This window comes from Epinephelus lanceolatus, chromosome 11, assembly GCF_041903045.1.
Source record: "Epinephelus lanceolatus isolate andai-2023 chromosome 11, ASM4190304v1, whole genome shotgun sequence".
Taxonomy (NCBI): domain Eukaryota; kingdom Metazoa; phylum Chordata; class Actinopteri; order Perciformes; family Serranidae; genus Epinephelus; species Epinephelus lanceolatus.
This window is the reverse complement of record NC_135744.1, coordinates 10,691,411-10,713,128: the sequence shown is the minus strand read 5'-3', so window position 1 is coordinate 10,713,128 and position 21,718 is coordinate 10,691,411. Positions and strand designations below refer to the sequence as shown.

Below are 21,718 nucleotides of genomic sequence, written 5' to 3'. Positions count from 1 at the left end.
GGCAGAACAACTCTGTCCCCCCATTCCATGTTTGTAGGTTTTACACCGAGCAGCAAGATGGATTAACATCGCAACATTTCCACCTTGAACAGGCAGTGTTAAAGAGGCTTAAGACAAAAAGGCAAAGAGAAAGAGAGGGCTCTGGCAGCCATGTTTCCACTACATGGTACAGATCTCCTTGACTTGATGAACTTTTCTGTAAGCAGGTACTTTTCCTTTTATTTTCCATGGCAGATAATACCTCCTCAGTGTGGGTGGGATTCTTAGCTGATCTGATTCTTAGTATTGCAATTTAAACTGCAGTGACATCTTCAGCGCAACACAAACACAGACATAATGGGGGATATCGAAGGGATCTTGTTCTTGATTCTCGGTATGTGGCTGTTTGTCACAGCAAAGAGACAATTTTTTTTATCAGAAAAGGGCAGCAAAAAGAAACACAGCTGAGACAAACAGAAGAGTTTGGGAAATCCTACATTCGAGTGTAGAGGACAAGATGACTGCTTGTTCCACAAAGACGACATGACTGGGTAAGCTAACCTGAGAGCTAACACTAGCTTGCTAGCAATGTGTTTAGGGTTACAGTCACTATATTAATAAAGTGTTAGAAGGTATTTAATTAACTGTAGCTATCACTTTTAGATTTTAAAATATGTATGCTGTGTATGGATATTTTAGAACTTTCACCAACTGCAAAATTGGAGCAGTTGATCGTCCATTCAAACAAGTGACTGAGTTGGGATATCATTGCTCCCACCTTCATAAACAGAAGGTGGAGAACTTCAAAATATACGAGGAAACATGACAAACTGCTTCAAGCAATAAAAAGACTGCACACAAACTTTGGCGGGTGTGTACCTCTAAAGAAGAAACTGGCCATCACACTGTGGAAGATTGCAACTGACTGAGTACAGAAGCATCGGTCATCTTTTCGGAGTGCACAAAACAACTGTGTGCTGGTGTGTGCAAGAATTCTGCACTGCTGCAGAGGCGTTGTTTGTACCGGAACTAATTTGTTTCCCAGACCAGGAGAAGTTTGAAGAAACGGCTGCATACATTGAGAACAGGTGGAGGCCTCCGCAGTGTATTGGTTCTTATTGATGGATCACACATGCCCATGTTGGCACCACAGGAGTACCGCTGCGACTACTTCAACCGTAAAGGCTGGCACTCCATCATCCTTCGATGTGTTGTGGATAAAAAGGGACTTTTTTGGAACATGTTTGCAGGACTGCCTTGGAGCTTGCATCATGCTTGGGTTTTGAGACCGTCCACATTGCGGGAGTTGGCCAGCCATGGCAACCACTTCCCAGCTCACACCAGGAACATCAGTGGGGTGAATGCTGGCTACTACATCCTAGGAGACGCTGCCTATCCCTTGCAGAACTGGCTCTTAAAACCATTCCCTGACACTGGTTGGCTTACAGCAGAACAGGAGATCTACAACAAGAAAGTGTGCAGAGCATGGGTAGTGGACGAACAGCAGGCCACAAACAGGGAAGCCACAGTCACAGCTGTCACAGGCTGGAGTAAGATTTGGGGCAGTGCTTAGATGGTATTTTTGACTGATAGCCCAGAATTACCTCAACCAGTGTACTAGCACAGCTCGTCTTCCTCCTCACTGACATTAACGCAAGCAGTTTAATACGAGAAGTTTCAGGAAAGAAAACTGTCATTGCAAACAAAATAAACAGAATGTTGTCACAGCTGCTTCTGTGCAGTACACATCTATTTGTGCACAGATAGAGTCTTTCTTTCTGCATCCTAAAGACTGCCAGAGACACAGTGACAACCTGCTCGGGATGGCTTACACGGCAAATCCCTTTATGAGGTGCAAGGAAAGGGTTACGCCCATTGCTCTGTAAATGGATGCTGCTCCTTCCTTTCATTTCCATAACAAGCCATCAGAACTCATCTCCCACTGAAGTGGCCACAGTCCCACTGGCAATTAAAATCATGCTGGGACATGCCATGGTTGTGTGCGACTCCACAGTGGGAAACAAAAGCAGCGGCAGCAGCGGTAATGACGCCAACAGTTGAGTGGTAAATCTTGAGCAATGTCGGTGGAAACCGTCGCTTTGATTTCTCCAGGAAACTGAGAGCAAGCCTCGTTTACATCTTTCAGTATGAACCTTACTGGAAAATATCAAACAAGGAAACAGCATCATCTCATCTCTGTCTTCTTTACCACTTTCTATACACAGCCACAATACTAAAAAGGCATGTGGGTTTTTTTTTAAACAGTATCACAACAGCTCAAAGCTCAATAGAAAGGAAAAACTAAGGACTGGGCATATAAAACAACACTTGAATCATTTTGGTGTAAAAAGTAGAATATTTTTTTATGTATAACAGAATCCAGCTGGAGGTAAAGGTTGGGTTCAAACATCTTTGACTGCTGAGGCCTCATATTAGCTTCAACTAATCCAATTTTACTTAGAACAATGACAGCATATTTTGCCCTATATTCATTTCACTGTAGTCATGCAAGAAGGGTTCCTTTATGGACAGTAAAAACAGAAGAATTATTGCAATGACCAAGGACTCTTTCAACATCCTATACCTGTGACATGTGGGAATTGCATTCAGATAGACTTAAGAATATATTAACTTTGTTTTTAAAAATCAAGATTTGACCAAACTACAGAAACTGTACTTCACTAGTTTTAGCTTTACGACGCTTCGCCTATAGAAATTAACAGAAATTATTACATTTTTATGAAAAATAATATTTGGTTTCTTGAGATTCAGGGAATAAAAAGAAATCACACAGTAACTGCCACATAATTGGTGAGGCAGATTCTTAAACCAGGGATGCATTAATAGTGATGTTCTGGGCCAATATTGAAACCAATGGGTTTTTTTTTTTTTTAATCATTGTTTATTTTGTCTTTGTTGTCATTTATTCCGCTTTAATTCCAGGGAAATAAGGAAATCTTCATCATGAAAAAAAAAACTTAACTGTTTTAAAGTCATTCAGTCCTTCATTACACTTGAATGAGCACAGATTCACACACATTTATTTAATTTAATTTAAATAACCTTCTTTCACACGAAAAACATTTAAAAACAAAACTGCTTCAAAAGCCTTTTCAATCCTCTCTAATATTCATTTTATATTGCTGGAAACACATCAACAAATTGTTCCTTCACACAACTGTATTTATTCAGGTTTCTCTTGAAAAACTATGTATTACAAGATTACATTTGAACACATCAGAAGAGCACTATAATTTACCTTTGCACAATAGTCATTTCTGATGAACAGAGCTTTAACGCATCATAAAGTAACTCAATGCAACTTCCATCAGCAGATAGTTCCGTCCACCAGCTGCCTGCTAACTAGCTCTCTTCCTGCCTTTGTCGACAAAGAACTGTTGTTCACAATTAAGTATCATCAGAGAAAAAAAATAGGATGCATCCCCTGATGTGTCCATAGTGAGTTTACTGTATTCTTTTGTCCCAGCAGCGTTCCAGGAAAGATCTGTTCCTCCCAAACACGTTTTCTATTGTCCCTGGGACGACGAGACGACGAAACACTGTTAGTCTCAAGCGCTGCTCCTAAGCCTGCGCATAATTGATGTGACACAATGGAAAAACACCGGCCACTGCCATAGGTGAATGCCATCTTATTTGCCCAAATAACAAGGTGAGTATCGACCGTCACGAATGTGCAACCGATTAATTGGTGCATCTCTAGTTTAAACCAGCATCGAATATCTACATTGATAGAGATGAGATGCATAAGGACCAATCTCAGAAAAAAAGAAATGCCTCTGAGCTTTAACGCTTATACGAAGCCACATCCCCTAACCAATATCCTGGGATCCAACATGTCATGTCATGCTATCATAGCAAAACTAGAATTTTAAGACTTAATATTTCGAGTTTTGTCACATGGTGCATCTCAATATCAGCAAAACCAATGAGCTAGTGTTGGACTGCCAGAGAAACAGGCAACCCCCTGTCCTGCTTGTCATCCATGGAAAGGAAGCAAAGAGGGTTGACCTTTGACCTTTTAGAAATTGAGTATCATCATCATCATCATCATTTTATCCTATTAGACCTTTGTGTGTCATAATTAGCAAAGGAATTCTTGAGTTATGGCCCGAAATGTGGTTTGTGAGGTCACAGTGACTTTTGACCCCCAAATTTTAATCAGTTATTCCTTCAGTCACAGTGGATGTTTGTATCAAATTTAAAGAACTCCAGGAGTTCATGAGAATGGGATAGACGGACGGACAACCCGAAAACATAATGCCTCTGGCCATGGCTGTCGCCTGCGTGGAGGCATAAAAATGAGGTGATGAAAATATTTTGTTTATCATATCTGTATTCATATCCATATTTTCAGAAATAAGTTCAACCATAATCATTATATCATCTTTATTGCAAGAATGCCATTAAATTAAATATTTTTTTCTGTATGCTGAAATCCTGGAATTCTAAAGCTACTTTTAGCTGCCTGTCTAATAAAACCATTGCTAACCCCAACCAAGCTGAACAGGCTAGGAGGAGACAAGGTATATATGAATGTGCATAATGCGCCTTGCATCACATCATTGTTTAATCCTTTTATTTCTCACCTGTCAATCATCAACAGAAGAAACCTAATCCATGAATATCTGTGGACTCGTCTGCATTGATACCTTTGACACGGCTTCTAAGCACAGCTATTTCAATTACAAAATGTTCACTTTAAGTCTTTTAAGTCTTAGGAGAAGCTTTAATTTCGTGACAAAATTCATAAGAAATGTGCATGTGCCAGTTTGCTTTTCTTTAGCATGTTTTCTTTGAGGGACCTGGACCTATAGGACCTGCAGTTATCCTCTCAGAAGATGGCCAAAGACAAGGGGCAAAGCAGATGTAATCCGAACACAGTGACTGATTTGTCACAATTATATTTTATCATGACAATAACCTACAATTCAGGCACAATAATGGCATAATAAATATAAATGTTTCACTTAAAAATTCTAAAGAATTGTAGGTACCTATACAGAACCTCTGAGCACGGTGACATTTAAATGAAATGATTGCCGGCTGTCTTTTTCAATATAGCCTAATGATTATTTGTTGCCAAACTTCTCCCTGTCTGTTTCTGACCGTCTCTTTATAATGGAAATGTCCATGCTTTGGGGCAGTGTCAGTTATGCCGGCTGATACAAGTTGTTTTTCCTGTGATCCTGTCATCCCGGTGCAAACACCTTCAGTTGTTTACAGTGAAATGTCCTCTGTGTTCACCTTCACTTCCTGTCTGTTTTCAGCATTACTCTACGTGCTGTACATACTGTATAGTTTTACCATACTGCAGCATTCAGCAGCGGGAGGTCATTGGCAGGGTTACTTGTGAGGTCATTGTTAGCCGTGAGAAAATTAACGCTGATTGGTCTCGTCACGATTTGCTCCCCAAAGCCCGTGCCACCGAGGCACCTGCCAAGGCGAGCTTCTTTAAACAAGAACGAAGCCTATTCAACAGCTGCATAAGCAGCCGGGCGGGCAGACAGTGGAGGGGAAAGAGGGACAAAAGAAAGCAAATGCAAAACAGAGAGGACTTTCTAAATGGGAACCTCAGAATGGGACTTCTTTTAAAGGTCTTAAATCAATTGAACATAAAGTACAAACCCATGCAATGTTAATCTATCTGGCTTAATCCCATTGCTTTAAGATCCTTTATAATCCACATTCAATACAACCATTTTTTCTTCTCTAACAAGCTTGCCCTATAGCCATTTTATAAATCATTGGTACAAGGCTTTTGCAGGGCCACAAATTCTGTTATGGTGTCATTATTACACTGAGTTATGAACCACGCAAGGTAGAATGACAAATATGTTTAAAACCTGTAACAGCTCAAAAATATTGTATTTCCCTCTCTGAGTCACTGCTACAAAAAAAAAAAAAAAAAAAAAGAGTATAACACTGTTTAAAAAAAAGATTAACAATAACCACGACAGCAAGAGGAGTTTCTTGTTCACTTAAAAACTGGAAGCATCATCAACCATCTGAGCTGTTTTATTGCACCTTCGGCTTTCACAAGCAAGGCTCCGAACAGACGAAGTTAAAGTGATACACTTGGCGTGTAAGGAAACGTGGAGAAACACTGGTAGTTTCTCAACCATATGCCGATATCCTTAAGTCACCATGTGCTCTGGCTTTGAAAGCCTGCACTGCCAATTCCTCATTTGAAACCTGACCAACTCTTTAACAATGCCTCTCTCTGATCCAGTGGGAAGGAGAAAATCTATTATCGATTTCCACCTGGTTTAGGTGGAAAATCCCTGATAGCGATGTTGAATAGCGCTACACTGTACTCTGCTATAGCCTTCACACTAAAGCTGGGGGGATGGTGTGAGAGGGCATGTCACCAAAGCTCTCGACTATACGCCACAGCACCATCTGCACACGCTGAATATTTAATCGTCAATAGAACTGCTCGAGACCAGTAATCAAGAAAAGGAAAAAGATAATACGCATCATGAGCTCGTACAACACTTCCTCCGTGATTGGCTTATCTTTTAAATCACCCATTGTTTCAATGCTAATTGTGACCATTTCGACATGCATGCACCACAATTAAAGATATTTCTTAATCACTTGTGCCATTCAATCCCACTCAACTCAACAGACTTATAATTCACCCCAGTAAATGTCATTCATCACTGTCAATGAGAAGTCACCAATCATTTCTTACTATTATCAGACTACTGACTAAAAAATAAAACTCTGTAATTACTCTCTACACTTTAACAGCCAACATAAGACAGGGGGATCTTGATTCCACTTTCTTAGATGTCCTCCTTTCCACACCTGAATGACACCAATCGCTAACATTCTCTGCAGCCAGAGCCCGCCTCCTGTCAGTCACAACCACGTCATGCCAACAAATGAGTCACCAATGTAAATGGTTTCACACTTATGCTCTGCATTAACACACAATAAAGCTTGATTCATGCTATTGCAGACTAAAATTGGCATGGGATTATTTTGACATAGTGAGACATTAAAAACAACTATAATGAGGGATGAAATGCAGATAGAAGCATAAAGGCACAGGAAAGAAATGATTTGGATATAAAACAATGAGGTGATACAAAAAAAACCCAACATAACCTCAATCATGCTGAATGTTTCCTTTAAGTCTAATATGTCCAACTTTAATAGCTTTGGTGAAATAGTATAGACAAGGTGAGAACAACAGAGCCACACTAGGTATTTCTCTACAATAACAAACAGACATCCACTGCCTCTTTGTATCTGCTGTGTGAGCACACAAAATTAGGTAAGCTAGTGACATGAGACATAATCATTTTCTTTGAGCGGGGTTAGTGAACAATTTATTCTTACCTTAGGCTGGGCGCGACGTGGAAAGGCAACCTTAGGATCAATCTGAGAATGAGAAAAGAATAGCAAAATTGTTGTTAAAAGAAAATCTGTCATATTCTAAGAGTAAAAAGCAATGAACAGGTGTTGGAAACATGTCTAACACTGTAAGCCCAGAAAAGAGACCCCAGAGTGCAAGCTTTCACATGGTAACATTTCTAAATCCTCTGTGGTCAGGAATAAATACTAGGATTTTAATAGCAGTTATACATATTCAAAACTTAATGTATTAAAATGTGATATTTTCACAATGATTGCAATTTATCTGAGCCATTAAGATTTAAGAAAAGCTGCATAATCAGCCTGTGGCTATACAGACAGTCTGCTTTGAATTTGAGGAGCATTTTTTTGACACTAACGCTGCATTCAAGAGCTGTCAAAATTATTGCAATTACAAATTAAGTGCACATGAATGGCCCAACAAAGTGGTGATAAGAACGTAGGAAGGAGAATTTTTTAGGAGCACAAAGGCTTTACTACATAAAACCTGACTTTTGTCATTTTTCCTCCAGGGCCCCCGCCTCTGGTTAAGGTCAGGGTGAGTTATTTTTTACTTAAGTATAGCTATGTGTAGCTTAGCATCCTTGTACCCAAATAGCAGCAGTACCAACACCAACCAATAATTTTATTCAGCATTATTAAATCAATTTGTTCCCACTGACCATTATTTGTAAGCTATCATTAAATGCACCATGCAATGACAGAACCTTATTAGTCAGTACATTAATTCCTACTCTGCAAAAGCCAATAATTAGACTGGTGCAGCGATTTGGCCCAATAACTGCTTTGATTACAAGTTGGGTAGGTCTGTCAGGATTGTCACTGGGCAGCAGGGCTTTAGGTTAAAAGAAAATACATTCCACTTCAAAGATTTATACTAGCACTGACTAATGGCAGAACAAAATTTGTCACTATGGGGAGACACCTCAGGTGAATAGGGTAAAATTTTTCACTAATCATTAAACTTCCCTGACTGATTACTTACATTAAGACAATTCTTTTTTGCATTACAAGTTTTCTGACATTTTTTATCTTTGATTATGCAAATAAGGCCTTACCTAATTAAACATGCACTAATTTGCATACATTTCCACAGCAGAAATCTGAATATTGGATAAAGCTAGGTAAAATTCTTATTTCATTTTGTTGGCATACTAGAGTCAAAGGTTTTTGCTGAGGGGATTTTGGATATCTGTTTTTATCTCTCCAGAAAATTAATCAGAAAATACTGTCAACAGCCATAAAAATGTTTTGCCATGTTTTAAGGAACAATATGTTCTACAAATTAGGCTATAAATTATATATTAACAAACCCCTCTGTGAAAACCTTCAGAATATAGATAGAAATAAAACTGGAAAGTACAGTGTATGTACGTGCTACTGAAGTGGAGATTTCCAGCTCAAAGTATGAGAAAAAAAACAATTGAATAAATGGCCTTTAAGTACAGTGGACTATACTTATATAAAGACTTTTTTGCATTAGTTTTCTGAAATTGTATGTTATTATATGCAAATGATGCATTATCTAATTAAATATGTGCTTTCTGCATAGATTCCAGAGCAGTAATGTAAACTAAAGAAACACCTAAATGTGTATTTTCAGTGTTTTCCCACCACTAGTCTAAAAAAAAGACAAGCTATGGAAGCAAAATGGCTCAAAACCTCTAAATTGGCCAGACCATGAAAAACTATATTTTCACCTGAGGTGTCTCCGCTTATGAGGGTTTGATAAGACCTGGCCAATATCACTGACCTCATTACCTACTGTATCCAATTTTCTACAATCGATGGAGTTCAATGACACAGTCCAGGCACAATATTCATTGCATTTGGCAATGGACTTTAAAAAAGCACATAGTAATTACTGCTGATTACGGGCCAAAATATTGGAGCTACCAAATATTATTTTCCACTGCTGTCCACTGATATATACCAAAAAAAGAACCACAACTGCCTCAAAGACAAAAAAGAAAGGAAAAGTTAGTGTTGAGGCCAGCCACGCCACCATTCTGCTGGTCATGGTCGCAGCAGAGACTCACTTTTATTTTAGGCAGGAATGGCTGATTGAATATGACAGGGAGAAAATGAGAGTCTGAGGCCGCTGACGCCTCCAGATATTGCCAAATAACCAGGAGGATGCGTCAGATCAGCCTGTTTCTCCATCTTGCGCTTGTTATCTCATTAGCTACATTTTCCTCGTTAATTTCACTGGTATGAAGGTATGTGGTGGGGGGTCTCATCGACCTTGCACTCACAATGAGGGGGAGCTATCTCAAACAGCAATGTCATCCTAAATTGTCCTTGCCTGGATACCAATGAAAATTTAAGAAACGAGATAAAAATGTGCTTTTTGACATGGTATTAACAGAATGTGTTTAACAGAGAATCATTTTTATGTTCCATATTTTGCGGTGTTACAGTGAAAAATCTGCAATTAGTGTGCCAATTCTCAGCATTCATAAGAGCTACTCCTTGAGCACAGATGGATATATTTAAGAAAAAGATATCTCTTCCTGCTGAGAAAAACAATGGAAAGAAAGTGAATTAAAGAACGCGAGAACAAAAAGACACCATCTGCACAGATCAATTAAGCCAATGAGACTGACTACGATTTAATGTGTTTGAAGGGAAACCATGATGTGCAATGTCATTGTCATCTTTTCTGTCAGTCTCAGTTATTACTGTTATCTTTCTAAATCAAGTCAAAATGAGAAATGAATTCAATAACACCTGGGTATGGCAACCTTGCTTGTAATGAATTTCATTTAAAGATTTGTTTTAGCACTTAGCCCCCGGCATAACCAATTCAAACTCAATTATTTTGTGCACCCTATTTGAGCAAAGACAACACATTATGCTTTGAATACCAAAGTCCTACATACTTGGTAATGTATCGTACTTTTTAAGCCTATACAATACACATCAAACCTCATTTCAACACTGCGTAAACTAATTGTTTTTCGGTCCTGCTGAGAATTTCTATTCACTACGAAGCTTCCTGTTCACCATGCATAAGAGAGCACTTAAACACAGCAGCAGTGGAGGTCATATAGCTTTCTGTCTGTTGAAAATACTACAATTATCAAAAAGAGGCAATTATATGCACAGAATTGTGTTCAAAATGAGGCTATGAAACTGCCGATTGTTTAAATCACACTCAGAGCAATGCAACCAAATTAGGCAAGGAGGACTTACTAACCAATCCTTCTGAGAAATCCTGTAGCAGCACCTTTTTAGGTCACAACTTATGATGAATGACTCCTTTGAGAAATCTGAACACGAGGCGGGGAGATGTAGCAATTGTTTCCCTTTGCTTTACATATTCATGTGCATGTGATTTTTATGTACAAAGTGCCTTCATACGTAACGCCAAGAAATAAAATATGCACTGCCCTTCTCGCTGGATAACTGTGCCTTTGAACCAGAGACTGTGTTGTCTCTGTTTCACCTGATACTTCCTTCCTGAAACATTTTTGTTATGTAACACACATACCATCAGGGTTTAGGATCAGTCAACCGGACCTGGGTAGTGCACTTGTTTCAGTACCACACACAGTACTTGCAAATGTTATTCCTCTCAAGTCTGTTTCATCTATCAATACCTTACATTTTTTAACACTAATTACAAAAAACTAGTGATTAACTGTGCATGTTTTGGTCCATCTTTTTTTTTTCCAAGACAGTACTTTTCTTTTCTTTTCTTCTTTTCTTGGGGGAAAAGAAACACTCTTGTCCTTGCTGTGCTATGGCTTTCAGTGTAATTTTCACATTCTCCACCTACATCATCTTAACGCAACAAGTTTAGGCATACTCTCTTGGTGGTTACTCTTTTAAAAATGGTTTCTAGGAAAAAATCACAAGCTGATGTCAAAGTAGAGAAGGCAATTTTTAGGGAATATGTACAAAAAAGCACATTAAAACGCATAAATTAAGAACACATTACTCTGGAGACGAAAGCTAGACCTCCCATCCAGCTGTAGTTATCATCTAGTAGCAGTAAAAGTACTTTATAAATCCCCCTCTTGGAAATGTCTTTATCGTGGAAACATCACAAGCTGCGCATACAAACCAAACAGAACATAGATATTTAGAAACCTGACTTGGAGCTGAATGAACAGTCTGCTCTGAATATGAATGTACTCCACCTTTGAACATTACGTTTTATTGGTTGCCAGATTAGCTGCTAAAACGAGGGAAACCAGCACTATTAAGCAGGTAAACACCTGGAATTTACTTTGTGTGTACTGTTTAATACAGTGGAAGTATGAAGGTCGTTTGGGGTTGTAAAATTCATTAAGGAACAAAGAAAAAAAAACTTTACAAGGACTGACTTGATTTATGTACACCAACAGTGTCCACTGTTGTCTTTGTTATAAGCATGGTATTCTACATGTTGCAAAGTAGAGGCAGTACTTAAACACATCTGGGGGATAAGACCAAAATGGCTGTGTTTGACAGTATAATGTAGAACTGCAAAGATTAGTCATTTAGTAATTCCAAAGCAAATTAATCTGCAACTATTTTAACGATTATATAATTGTTGCGGTAAATTTTAAATAAACTACAATTATCGTCTTGCAGTTGTATGCCTCCACAAACCAGTCAAGTTGACGTTACAGTTTATATCCATGAATGCCCAGACTCATATGTAGCCATAACAGCTGGCAATGCTTCTAATATGGATGTTGCTATAAAGACGATACATATTCTAAAACATGGATGCTTCACACACACGTTCAACCCGACAGCACAGAAGATCTTTACAATCACCATAATTTCAATTTGTGCCAAATTTGAAGACATTTCTTCATGGTGTTTGTGAGATATTGATATATTGAGATATTGTGTTAATGAGATGAACAAGGTCACAGTGACCTTTGACCACAAAAATCTAATCAGTTCATCCAGAGGTCCAAGTGGACATTTGTGCCAAATTTAAGGATATTCCTTCAAAGCATTCTTGAGATATCCCGTTCACGAGAACGTGACGTATGTGCGTTAGGGGTTGTCTGTCCGTATGTACATATGTGCCCTAACGTAAAAAATGCCTCTAGCCATGGCTCATCGGCACTGAGGTGTAAAAATCCAAACAAACTACCTCTTGTTAAGCTCCTCCAAAGTGAAACCTTAACGCTTTTCCATGTTGATCAGACAAAACAAGACATTTGAGGACTTCACCTTGGGCTCCAGACAACTGCAACAGGTGTTTTTTTTATTTATTTAACTATTATTTTTACTTTTTTAAGTTATATAGGTCAAACTATTAATCGATTCATTTATTGCTTGAAAGAATAATCCACAAATTAAAAAATGAAAACAATTGCAGTTGCAGCCCAAGTAAAAAGTGTTCAAATGCAAACTGCAATCAAAATGCTGAAAAACAGCCACTCAGGAGTTGACCTTGCACTTGTTTTTAATGAATGAGCCACAACAAAACCATACTTTTATACTCCTGCCAGACCCAATTTACACATGACAAATTCCACATCATTATGTGTGTTTACATGCACACTGGTATCCTGGTTATGTTCAGGATTTTGGAGTATTCCGGCTATGTTTTGTACACCCTTTCTTGGTTTCAGAAACCTGGATAAAAACATGCTACCTGGATTACTCCGATAGAAACCAGGATACTGTGGCATGTAAACACTTTTTCCAGGTTTCTGAACATTCTTTGTCTGTACAGAGCATAGTGACTAAGATAGCGAGACATCAAGACACAGCTGCACACAGGCAATCAGAAACCTGGATATTGTTAGAATCCTGTATACAGGGATGTAAATAACCAGGTACCTCAAGTTACATGGAGACCTCATATCCCTAATAAGAACAAAACTGGGATACTAATGCAACTGTAAATGCACTCAGTGTTCTTTGTAAGAAGAGAATTATTCTTACGAGTAATAAGGGTATGATTATTACAGGCATTTGTTATATACAACTATACTGTAGGCCATATACTTCGGGGTCCTTTTTTCTTAAAATTACTGTAACCATCTAATGGCACCCGTACTTGTTATGTACAATTGACTGGCAGCCTCTAATGCGATGTCATTTTCAAAGGGCTCTGCAATTATGGTATGTGTGCCGTTTGCAATGTGGGTATCTCAGGTAGCATCTAGGCAAGTTTACACAGTTCAGTTCATGCGGTGAACAAGAGCATGACTAGTGGCATGCTAAAGATGTCGTATCTCACACAGCTGTAGTCAGTGTCAAGAGCTTTGTCCTCAGTCTAAAGCAAAACGGGCCTCTCCAGAGTATTGGTAAGTATTTGCTCACCTTATAGCCTCTTTACATCACCCTGACAGGACTTGTTCAAATTAATAATTTCAGTACACCTTTCTTACATGATGAAACATGATCTCACGCAGGACAAAAGTGGATATCCTCAAGACATCATACAGCCTGATATGTCAATATAATAAATGAGAACAGATGAAGAGGAACCCCCCCCCCCCCTTCAAACCCCAGCCCGCCATCTTTTATCTTCCACAGCCTTTTACTACAGGGTCTCTGTGGGCTGCTTCTGCATGCGACTGTGGGAGATCAGGGCAGAGAAACAGCCTATATCTTAAGTTCACATCTTATAAAAGGATTTCATATATTAATGCGGCTCCTGGGTAAACTCTCTTCCTCTCTCTTAAGACATATCTACACTAGCATGATGATGTGGTGTTTAAGCTAAAAGGAAAAGGCTTATCAAAGCTTGCAGCTTTTCCCAACTTAAGTGTGCGAGCAGGTCCACAGGTGTGCCCGTGTGATACCAACGGACTAGACAAGAAATTAAAACATAAAATGTCTAATATCTGTGCTGTCAATCTTTTACTGATTTTTTTTTTTTTTTTTTTTTTTGCAGTGGAATAACACCTCGAAAAGGCAGTTTGTTATGCTCATCAAATCAATAATGAGAATGCTACCAAATCTCACGCTCAACGAGGAAATTGGACATCTTTTTTTTTTTTTTCTAAAAATAAATATGCAACACCGTTATGAGTATGATCCAGATTCAGTGGTATTACACAAGATATTACATTACTGCCTTGACAAACATCTGATGTTCTGTATGTACCGACAAGAGACAGATACAGCATGAACTAATAACGCCTTCAGCCATAATTAACTGCAGAAGACAGAGCACCTGCTATACTTAAACAAGAGCAAGTCAGAGTTGAGCTCACTGATTTGACTTTACTTCCAAATCCTATCTGATGAATTTAGATGTGCCCAGAGCAGCTGCTCATCCATGCTTTTTCTTCTCCTTTCCTCTTGGCTTGTTTCCTGCCTCTCTTAAAAACATCAAAACGGTGTGTATGGGCTGACCTGGTCATTCAGTAACACAGAATATGTTTACCTTACAGTGTAGATGTTTATGAGTTTTACAGGTTACAAGAAATTAGGACTGAAACTGTATCTATGCTGTTTAAATGCAGATGAATGGTGTCACACAGTCATGATAAATTCATATCTTGCATTCAAACATGACCTTTGCTAGGTCCCTGATGAATATTTTATCTAATTTTATTTTATTTTGTTTTATATAACCACTTTACATAAAACAATAAAAGATGCCAACCTGGAATCAATCTGCTGCCTTGTTAAGCTCTCAACTGTTACGTCTCAAATGCAAAATCATGTACTATGATCTCTCCTGTTCATACCGGGCCGCCTCGAAACATCTTCAGGAACAGATGCTGTGAGTTGCATATTTCTTAACTGAACAAAGCATCATGAAAAATGGTAAATATGTTCTGAATTACCAGCATGTGTGTTTTGAAGCCCCGGGCTGCGCTTCTCCATATGTCTCATTCACATTCATCCTCGTCTGAGTGTTTTCATAACCGGACAAAAGGCAGAGCACACGGTTACAAAAAAAAAAAAAAACCCAATACAAAAAAAGAAAAGAGGAAGACTGTGATGGTTTGCCTGTCGTCGCATATCCTGGCATTGTTGTGAATGTTACATTGATTCTACAGCTCTATTAATCTAAACAACAGGGAAATGTTAGGCTTAAATCAGTGGCACCCCCGAGAGGGGCCCCAATTGCTGCCCCGCTGGCCCCCTTGATAAAAAATAATTGGAGGCTGACATTACTATCTTTAAGGGTTCTGTTGCACATGCATTTTTAAGCTATGCCATGTCACCATGTTATACGAGCTTGACTGAAAGGGGGCAAAAAAGGCTTCAAATTTCTGCTAAACTTTAGCGAGGGAAAAATTGGCATGGGGATTTTCAAAGGGGTCCCTTGAACGTTCACCTCAAGATATATGAGTGGTATTCTGGTACTGGTCTATGCACATCATATAATTACTAATATTAACTGTAAAATGACGTGCACAGTATATCAGTATTAGATTTCTTAACTCTCATACTGACATATTTTTTAACTAGTCTATGTACTACAAAAGCACAAAAGAATTCCTGAAATTCAGTTATGGCTTTTGGTTTTGGTGCCACCCCAAGACTTTGAGTGGCCCCATTTGGCCACCCCTATTAAAAACTTCCGGGGCTGCCAATGGCTAAAATGATGTTCCATACTGAAATTCTCTGTGAGGCATCAGTGCAATCAAAGCAAGAATTGCCCCTTTTCATTTGCTTTTTAACTAATATTATTTAACAATAATTACTATACTGTGTGTTTGTGGTTGTCAGAAAGCCTCATTAATTTTATTCACATACCCAACTATATCTGTATGAGATAAACAAGTAAAAAAAAATGCAAATTAGGCATGATTTCCACTTCCCCTGTACGAATAATATAACTCAACCTGTTCACAGTCACAGCACCTCCAGCCACTCACTCCCTCCAAGGTTACTAAGGACATAAACATTGGTACGAATTCATTCAAGCACCACAAAAAAGTAGGAGGCTTATATCAAACCAACATCTGCAAACACATCAAGAACCATCCACATTTGCTGGACCGCTTCATTCTACCCATTCGTGCTGAGCAACTTTATAAAGAGATATGATAGATCCTAATGCAATGCGATCTTGATAGTGTGAGCGTTAAGATATACAACAGCACAGCAGATACAACCCAATGACTAATAGTGAGGAAAAAAACACAGACAGCTGCCTCAGGTTTGTAATCTTCTATTGCACGCCAACGGATAAACAACAGCACATTAGCAGCTAGGAAATATCAATTTCTTCATGTATTTGACTCAAGATCTTTGGCGTGTCAATTACACTGTCAAACACTCATCCGATTACAAAAATGTCAAGCAAAAAAACACATAGCTTCACTTTGTTATTTATTATGAGGAAGCCATTAGTTATATTATTACGGGACTATTAGTATCATCAATATATTTCTAGTTTGAGGGTATGGAGCCAAATACATGGCCAGGGAAACGAAGCAAATAAATCATGCACAAAACAAATTGTTTCATTAACATCAGACAGGAATGCAAAACTAATTTGGCTCTGTATCTTTTTAAATATAGACTGTGTAAAAGTCACCGTCCAATATGATTATGTTAATGGTCATTAAAATCCATTTATTTGAGGCAGCCTGGTGGCCCAGGGGTTTAAGACGCCGACCATGTAATCACAACGTCCCCTGATCGAGTCTGGCCAGGCCGCTCTCTCCCTTCATTTCCTGTCAGCTCTCTACTGTATGCTATCTAACAAAGGCAAAAAGAAATACCTTAACAAATCTGGAATGAAAATCCACTTCCACACAACATATAGATTTTTTTTAGGAGAGAGACTACCTGACAGAGGTAATGATAAATATAATAAAAAGGAAAGGTTTCACAACAAGCCCCAAGTGACATGCCAATTAGGTAAGGACAGATGTGCAACAAGTTTGGAGAACTTTGCTGCGCTTGTGCACTAAAGCCACAATTCAGAGAAAATGATGATTGGATGTCAGACCTTAAAATGTCACTGCTCTGTTCTCAGGGTGAGGCACTGTCAGATCTGAAGTGCATGACATAAGTCTGCCAAATATGACCTATAGCCTACAATAAGTGTGATATAATACAACTGTTTATGTACACATCTGTCGCCGCAAAACTGTGTGTATCTTTTGGAGATAAAACAGAGGTGGCTCATCTCAAAATGGTAATTTGACATTAGAGATTTTGCATGCCACTTAATATGCTTCACAGCAGCAAGAAAACCCTGTGTTTTAACTCCAGCATAATACATAAGAAAATAGGTCAAGCATATTCTACATTCTGATAACAGCAGTATGTATAAGCTGCAGGGGAAAGTTTAGTAACTTTAATATAAGAAAAAAGTACCAAAGACCTTTTCCTTATGGGTGAAAAAAACTATTTTGCAATCAATAAGTCAGTTGCAACACAGAAGTAGCAGCAGCAGATTGAGACTGTGCTGCTATGAGCATGAGGTCATCAAGTTAAATCCAATGAATATCTTAATAGAATCATTTTAAACGTACAAGGAATTCAGCGGTTTCCTGCTGCCAATACTCTCAAAGTGCCCTCGGGCAAGGCATTGAACCAACGACTGCTCCATTTATCGGGCATCAGTAAAAGACTGGGGCTGCACAGGACAAGTCCCAGGTGTAAGTATATTTTTATGTGCAACCCTCCCTCACGCATATCCCTCCGACCTTTGCTGTATATATATTTATATGCTGTCAAGCTGTCACAAAGTTGTTCATCCAAAATGTCAAGCTTGAAGTTGTCAAACTGCTCCAGATTCTGCATCAAAGTATGTCTGTATCATTGCCCCTTCAAACAGCCCCCTAACCTGCTACTACATATTCTCCTCTATAGATATTTGCAACGCCATCAGTCGGACTTATTGGTCATTTCACTGCCAAGAACTTTGTCTTCTCTCTATATTCACCGAATCACAACAGAGAGGCCGCTGAATGTCCTCATCGCTCTTATTCCCATAACACACAGGAGCACTAAAGCACAACTAAAGCATAACGTTTGAGTTAGACTGACCCACCTGAGATTTAAAATTACATAAGAGGATGGATCTGATAGGTTGAGGGGAAGAGAAAACTAATTATCTACTGTATGCCTGCCATCTTTTTGCCCCATAATGCATTTTGACTTAGTGTTATCAATAATTCTAGAAAGGTATGCGTGTCTTTTTTATATAATGGTAAATAACTCATTTTTAGACCAGTAGAAATACTAAACCCATAAGCCCATTTGGAGAAGTAAAGCCTCCATCACTGAGCTGCTCTGAAAACTGGCCAGAAAACTCAGAGCTCTCTAATAATAAAAAAAAGAGCAGCCGCATTAGTAGAAACTTTGCAGTTGAAAAACTGGAGGGAAATAAGGTAAGGTAAAAAAAAAAAAAAAAAGAGAGAGAGAGAGAGAGAGAACAAGTTCTGTGCTAATCACACATGAGCTCAAGAATATACAATGGACCACAAATCTTAAACTTACTTGCCATATCCTGTACAAATTTAGAGATTTCAGAGTATCTCTAAGCACAATCTATTTGTCTTTCAAAATCCTTCAAAATATTCCTCCATCTAGAGTTGCCTTCAGCCGAGGAAGCACTATGTTTCCTCAACGTGCACTATTCCATTTCCAAAGCTATGCTGGCATATCTGGATATTACCACCTAGCGAGCAGAAATCCCAGACAAATACAATTTCAGCTGAACCCTGTCTAATCCATCACTACAGACATCTCTCAAAAATGACTAGCATCTTTAATTATTCATCCACTGACAAATTTCAAAGGGCAAGTAGAATCCACAATAGTTCAAAGTTTTTCAGAAATGAGCACATGGGTGTACGTGTGTGTCTGTGGATCAATTGCCTTATTTATGCAAGTCAATTCAGACTATTATTTCAAACTAAACATGCATTTATAATGGTCATGAATTTCTGTTACTCTGCTATATTTATATAATTAAATTATTTAACATAACAGTAACTACTTAGTTTGCATGACAGCTTTGTTGTTTCAAAAGTTAACTCTTCTTTTGTTTAGTGTACTCACAGTACTGTACAGGACTTTGATTTTGACATCAGGGCATATGTGTTGTTTCAAACCTATTTCTCACACTTGCAGTATCAGTGCATCAGGCGTGATACATTGCAATATCTGCCGGGTCAAACAGTAGCGAGGCAACGCGCCTGAGACAGCACGCCCTTCAGTGGAACATGAGATATGTGCACACTGCACATGTGGCTGCAGCGAAGAAGGGGGCGTGTCCGCCTCATTCATCCACAGAAGTGAAAGTGAACACATATAATATTCAGCCTGGAGTTGTGTTTTATTGCTAAGCTTAGTGTTGAAGGGACCATCATGCATTTAGCCTTTATGCATGACCTTGATCCACACAGCCTGTTAACCTAAGAGGTGTTTACCCACAAGGCCTTGAGGCAGTAAAAAGTCACACAGTTATGACAGGGGGGTCTCCACTGGCAGAGCAGTGCAAACAGTCAACAAGGAAGAAACACTTATGTAAGTGTAGATCAAATTAACTCACCGTCTTTGAGTCTAATTCGTGGTGTTGTTGAGCTAAGACTTTATCTACACTGGCAGCATCTGTAAACGTAACAAACCCAAATCCTCTGCAAAACAAAGACAGAGACAAAAAAACAACAATATTAAAATGTATACACACAAAATAACCTGTTTTTTTGCAAATACAAATTTAAAAAATATAAATATTGTGACTCGCCATGATAAAACACATAACAGCAGGCTTAATATTCATATGACCTTAATATTGTTGCAATATTTCTGTGTAAATGTATTAAAAAATCCACATTATGGACGTCCTGTGGCAGATTGGAAACAGAAACTGGGGACACTTCTGATCATTATTTGCTATGTTACAATGTGAGACGACACTACACCAACATTGTGCTGCAGTCACAAAGTCAATGTCAAATTGCATTCGGCTGCAGCTTTACAGCAGTGAGCATTTAAGCTTATCTGGCTTGCTGTGAAACCACACGCAGGCGCGCGCACACAGAGACACACACGAACACATGCGCGCGCGGACACAGAAACACACATACACGCTGGATTAACACTAAACACGGACAAAGTAAGCGATATCGTCACATGCACTGCAAAGGAAAAGTAGGAAAGCCCTGTATTTACCTTGAGCGTTTTGTCGTGGGGTCTCTCATCACCATACATTCTCTTATTTCTCCGAATTTACTAAAATAGTCTCTAAGGCTGTCTGTGAATAGAGAAAATATGTCGGGTCATTTGACAGAAACATATGGGCATGCTGTTGTCACTGTATTACAAAAAACACCCCGCGATGCGCATAGGGGTCGAATAGAGGACTTCAGATGGACGGAGATCAAAAATAACATCGTGCGCACACACTAGTGAGATATCCCATACAGTACACTACTGCACAGTGCACATTCGCACATACACCGCCAGCAGCTACAACGAGCACTCAGTCACAGCGACAAAACAACAAGAAATACTGGATACGGTGTAAAAGAGAATAACAGTCTCACCTGGTGAGGTTTGCCAGCTGAGGCCACCGATAAACATTTTACTGTAAGGGGAAAACACAACAGAAGTGAGTCCAGATGTCAGTTCGGCCATTTTGACGACTAACTACTTCTAAAAGCGACCTTAAAGGATAAAGGAAGACTATGAAAACACATTCGCGCTTGGTAATTATAGTCTATCTACATAAAAGGGGGAGGCCACTCTTGCTACAAAAGCTGAGGTCTTTAAACTGAATCTGGAAACAGACCCGTGCACGGTTTAAGTGCGTACTGTGGGGACGAATCCAGCACGGCAGTCGAAGTCCTCTCCAAGATGTTGTAACATGAAAAAAATCGTACCTTAGGATTAAATTTAGAAAGATTCTTACCCCGGGTCATGTTGTGAATCATTTAGGCTTCCGGATGTGGCTTGACTCCCGTCTCCTTCCATATCTATTTCAAACTATAGGCTGGGACTACAGTAACAGTGACAGACACACACAGATACGGCAGGAGATATGCAAAGCCCCGCTATGAGAATATTACTGAGCCGGGAATGAAAGCGTCACACGTGGGATCAGCTCAGCCCCCTGCTCCCTCCTCCCTCTCTCAGCATGCTCTACCTTGGCCCACAGGGGGCGGAGCCTGCCTCTGTCACCTAACCAATCCAATTGACGTCAATTCAGGCAATCTGCAAACCAATCCTCCGATTTGTCATTTAATTAAGCTCTAAGCCACTAGAGGTGAAAGTGGCTTATTGCTCTTCTAAATCAGTGGACACATAACATTAAAGAAAAAAATCTTTGTTCAAGAAATGTTATTCTTAATTAGCAACGTTTGCGTATCATTATTCAACCGACAAGTAAACCTTTGCAGGGCAGCAGCGTGATTACTTTTACTAATTGCAATAATATTCCTCCGCCGTA

The 21,718-nt window shown here is 39.0% G+C and overlaps 1 protein-coding gene across 13 annotated transcripts in view; it reads right to left on the bottom strand.

Moving 5' to 3' along the window:
• The window catches only part of LOC117267257 (RNA-binding protein Musashi homolog 2), a 311,435-nt gene extending 290,017 nt beyond the window's left edge, over window positions 1-21,418 (bottom strand). For 12 of the 13 annotated variants that reach the window (XM_033643047.2, XM_033643054.2, XM_033643040.2 and 9 more), the window contains exons 1-5: window positions 21,182-21,418; window positions 20,817-20,857; window positions 20,443-20,524; window positions 19,820-19,904; window positions 7,348-7,389 (exon numbers count right to left, since the gene is read on the bottom strand). In XM_033643047.2, coding sequence (XP_033498938.1) covers window positions 7,348-7,389; window positions 19,820-19,904; window positions 20,443-20,524; window positions 20,817-20,857; window positions 21,182-21,243 — 312 coding nt within the window. In that variant the 5' untranslated portion in view covers window positions 21,244-21,418. The remainder of the gene's footprint in view (window positions 1-7,347; window positions 7,390-19,819; window positions 19,905-20,442; window positions 20,525-20,816; window positions 20,858-21,181) is intronic. The other variant, XM_078172243.1, reaches the window with a different exon arrangement.
• Window positions 21,419-21,718: the final 300 nt, after the last annotated feature.